Below are 3,934 nucleotides of genomic sequence, written 5' to 3'. Positions count from 1 at the left end.
TTTAAGGAATCTCTGCACTGTTTTCCACAGTGGTTGTACTAGTTTACGTTCTCACCAGCATTGTAAAAGTGTTTCCTTTTCACCACATCCATGCCAATGTTTGTTATTTTTTGATTTTTTAATTATGGCCACTTTTGCAGGAATAAGGTGGTATATCACCATGGTTTTGATTTGCACTTCCCTGATAATAAGTGATGCTGAGCATTTTTTCATGTTTATTGGCCATTTATATGTCTTCCTTTGGGAAATGTCTATTTATGTCCTTTGCCGACTTTTTGATGGGACTGTTTCTTTCTTGATGATTTGTTTGAGTTCCATGTAGATTCTGGATATTAGTTCTTTGTCAGATGCATAGTTTCAGAATATTTTCTCATACTCTTGGGTTGTCTGCTAATTATTTCTTTTACTGTGCAGAAACTTTTTAGTTTAATTAGGTACCATCTGTTTATCTTTATTTTTGTTGCATTTGTTTTTGGGTTCTTGGCCATCAACTCTTTGCCTAAGCCAATCTCTAGTAGAGTTTCTCCAATGTCATCTTCCAGAATTTTTATGGTTTCAGGTCTTATATTTAAGTCTTTGATCTGTCTTGAATGGATTTTTGTATAAGGTGAGAGATAAGAATCCAGCTTCATTCTTCTAAATGTGGCTTGCCAATTATCCTAGCATGATACTTTGAACAGGGTGTCCTTTCTCCACTTTATGTTTCTGTTTACTTTGTTGAAGATCAGTTGGTTGTCAGTATTTGGCTTTATTTCTGGGTGCTCTATTCTATTCCATTGGTCTACATGCCTATTTGGATATCAGTACCATGTTGTTTTGGTAACTATAGCCTTGTAGTATAGTTTGAAGTTGGGTAACGTGACGCCTCCAGATTTGTTCTTTTTGCTTAGTCTTGCTTTGGCTATGCCGGTTCTTTTTTGGTTCTATATGAATTTGAGGGTTGTTTTTTTCTAATTCTGTGAAGAATGATGATGGTATTTTGATGGGAACTGCACTGAATTTGTAGCTTAATTTTGGCAGTAAGGTCATTTTCAGAACATTGATTCTACCCATCTGTGAGCATGTGTTTCCATTTGTTTGTATTGTTGACGATTTCTTTCAGCAGTGCTTTGTTTCCTTGTAGAGGCCTTTCAACACCTTGGTTAGATAGATTCCTAAGCATTCTGTTTTCTTTGCAGATGTAAAAGAAGTTGAGTTCTCAGCTTGTTCGCTGTTGGCATACAGCAGTGCTACTGACGTGTGTACATCGATTTTGGATCCTGAGACATTACTGAATTCATTTATCAGATCTTTTTGGAAGAATCTTTAGGGTTTCCTAGGTATAAAATCATATCATCAGTGAATAGTGATAGTCTGACTTCCTTTTTACCAATTTGGATGCCCTTTACTTCTTTCTCTTGCCTGATTGTTATGGGTAGGACTTCCAGTACTATGTTGAATAGAAGTGGTGAAAGTGGACATCCTTGTCTTGTTCCATTTCTCAGGGGGAATGCTTTCAACTTTTCCCCATTCTGTATGATGTTGGCTGTGGGTTTGTCACAGATGGATTTTATTACCTTGAGGTATATCCCTTCTATGCTGATTTTGGTGAGGATTTTAATCATTAAAAAAATGCTGTACTTTGTCAAATATTTTTTCTACATCTATTGAAATAATCATACAATTTTTGTTTTTAATTTGGCTTAGCGATGTATCACATTTATTTACTTGCATTATGTTAAACCATCCCTGAATCCCTGGTATGAAACCCCACTTAATCATGGTGTATTACCATTTTGATATGCTGTTGGATTCAGTTTGCTAGTATTCTGCTGAGGATTTTTGCATCTATGTTCATTAGAGATATCGGTCTATGGTTTTCTTTTTTTATGTCCTTTCCTAGTTTTGGTATTTGGATGATATTGGCTTCATAGAATGATTTAGGGAAGATTCTATCTTTTGGAATGGGTTCCGTAAAATTGGTACTAATTCTTCTTTGAATGCTTGATAGAATTCAGCTGTGAATCCATCTGGTTCTGGACTTTTTTGTTGTTGCTGCCAATTTTTAAATTACTGTTTCAATCTCGCTACTTGTTATTGTTCGGTTCAGAGTTTCTACTTCTTCCTCATTTAAACTAGGAGGCCTATATATTGCCAGGAATTTATCCATCTCCTTCAGATTTTCTATTTTGTGCGTGTAAATGTGTTCATAGTAGCCTTGGATGATCTTTGTATATCTGTGATATTGTTTGTAATATCTCTCATTTTGTTTCTAATTGAGCTTATTTGAATCATCTCTTTTCTTCATGAATCTCGCTAATTTTGTTTATCTTTTCAAAGAACCAGCTTTTTACTTCATTTTCTTTTGTATTGTTTTGTGTTTCAATTTCCTTTAGTTCTGCTATGATCTTTGTTATTTATTTTCTTCAGTTGGGTTTGGGTTTGGCTTGTTCTTGTTTCTCTATTTCCTTGAGGTCTGACCTTAGATTGTCTATTTGTGCTCTTTCAGAGTTTTTGATGTAGGCATTTAATGCTATGAACTTTTCTCTTAGCACCACTTTTCCTGTGTCCCAGAGGTTTAGATAAGTTGTGTCACTATTATCATTCAGTTCAAACAATTTTTTATTTCCATCCTGATTTCATTGTTGACCCAAAGATCATTCAGGAGCAGATTCTTTAATTTCCAGGTATGTGTATAGTTTTGGGGTTCCTTTTGGAGTTAATTTCCAATTTTATTTCACTGTGGTCTAAGAGGGTACTTGTTACAATCTATTCTCTTAAATTTATTGATACTTATTTTGCAGCCTATCATATGGTCTATCATGGAGAATGTTTCATGTGGTCATCAATGAAAAGAATGTCTGTCTATTTTGCAGTTGTTAGGTATAATGTTCTGTAAATATCTGTTAAGTCCATTTGTTCTAGGGTGTAATTTAAGTTCATTGTTTCTTTGTTGATGTTCCATCTTGATGACCTGTCTAGTGCTGTCAGTGGAGTATTGAACTCCCCACTATTAATTGTGTTGCCATTTATCTTATTTCTTAGGTCTAGTAATAATTATTTTATAAATTTGGGAGCTCCCATGTTAGGTGTACATATCTTTACAATTACACTATTTTCCTGTTGGTCTGATCCTTTTATGATTATATAACGTCCGTCTTTGTCTTTTAAACTGTTGTTACTTTAAAGTCTGTTTTGTCAAATATAAGAACAGATATTCCTGCTTGCTTTTGTTTCCATTTGCATGGAATATCTTTTCCACCTTTTACTTCAAGTTTATGTGAGTCCTTATGCATTAGGTGAGTCTCTTGAAGACAACAGATACTTAGTTGGTGGATTTTATCCATTCTGCCATTCTGTACCTTTGAAGTGGAGCATTCAGGCTATTTGCATTCAATGTTAGTATGAAGATTTGAGGTACTTCATCATACTAGTTGTCACCTGAATACCTTAGATTTTTTTCATTGTGGTATTTTGTATAGGTCCTGTGAGATTTATGCTTTAAGAAGGTTCTATTTTCAGTTTCTAAGGATCATGTCTACGAGCCAGGATTCCTGATCCAGAGACAATGGCCCCGATGGGATGGAGCCTGAAGGCGTCATCGAGAGTAACTGGAATGAGATTGTTGACAGTTTTGATGACATGAACCTCTCAGAGTCCCTTCTCCGTGGCATCTACGCCTATGGTTTTGAGAAGCCATCTGCCATCCAGCAGCGAGCCATTCTACCTTGTATCAAGGGTTATGATGTGATCGCTCAAGCCCAATCTGGGACTGGGAAAACGGCCACATTTGCCATATCGATTCTGCAGCAGATCAAATTAGATCTAAAAGCCACCCAGGCCTTGGTCCTGGCACCCACTCGAGAATTGGCTCAGCAGATACAGAAGGTGGTCATGGCACTAGGAGACTACATGGGTGCCTCCTGTCATGCCTGTATTGGGGGCACCAACGTAC

At 36.3% G+C, this 3,934-nt stretch overlaps 1 protein-coding gene across 1 annotated transcript; it reads left to right on the top strand.

Moving 5' to 3' along the window:
• Positions 1–3,504: 3,504 nt before the first annotated feature.
• On the top strand, positions 3,505–3,930 carry LOC108525447 (eukaryotic initiation factor 4A-I-like; the record flags this gene model as incomplete). Its single annotated transcript, XM_017866419.1, has 1 exon — positions 3,505–3,930. A coding segment is annotated over exon 1 (369 nt), but the record flags the coding sequence as incomplete, so codon positions are not given.
• Between the last annotated feature and the right edge of the window lie 4 nt (positions 3,931–3,934).

Source organism: Rhinopithecus bieti, unplaced genomic scaffold, assembly GCF_001698545.2.
Source record: "Rhinopithecus bieti isolate Rb0 unplaced genomic scaffold, ASM169854v2 scaffold_53234, whole genome shotgun sequence".
In the NCBI taxonomy this organism is placed as follows: Eukaryota; Metazoa; Chordata; class Mammalia; order Primates; family Cercopithecidae; genus Rhinopithecus; species Rhinopithecus bieti.
Note: the sequence above shows the minus strand (reverse complement) of the source record. Positions and strands in the feature narration are given on the sequence as shown.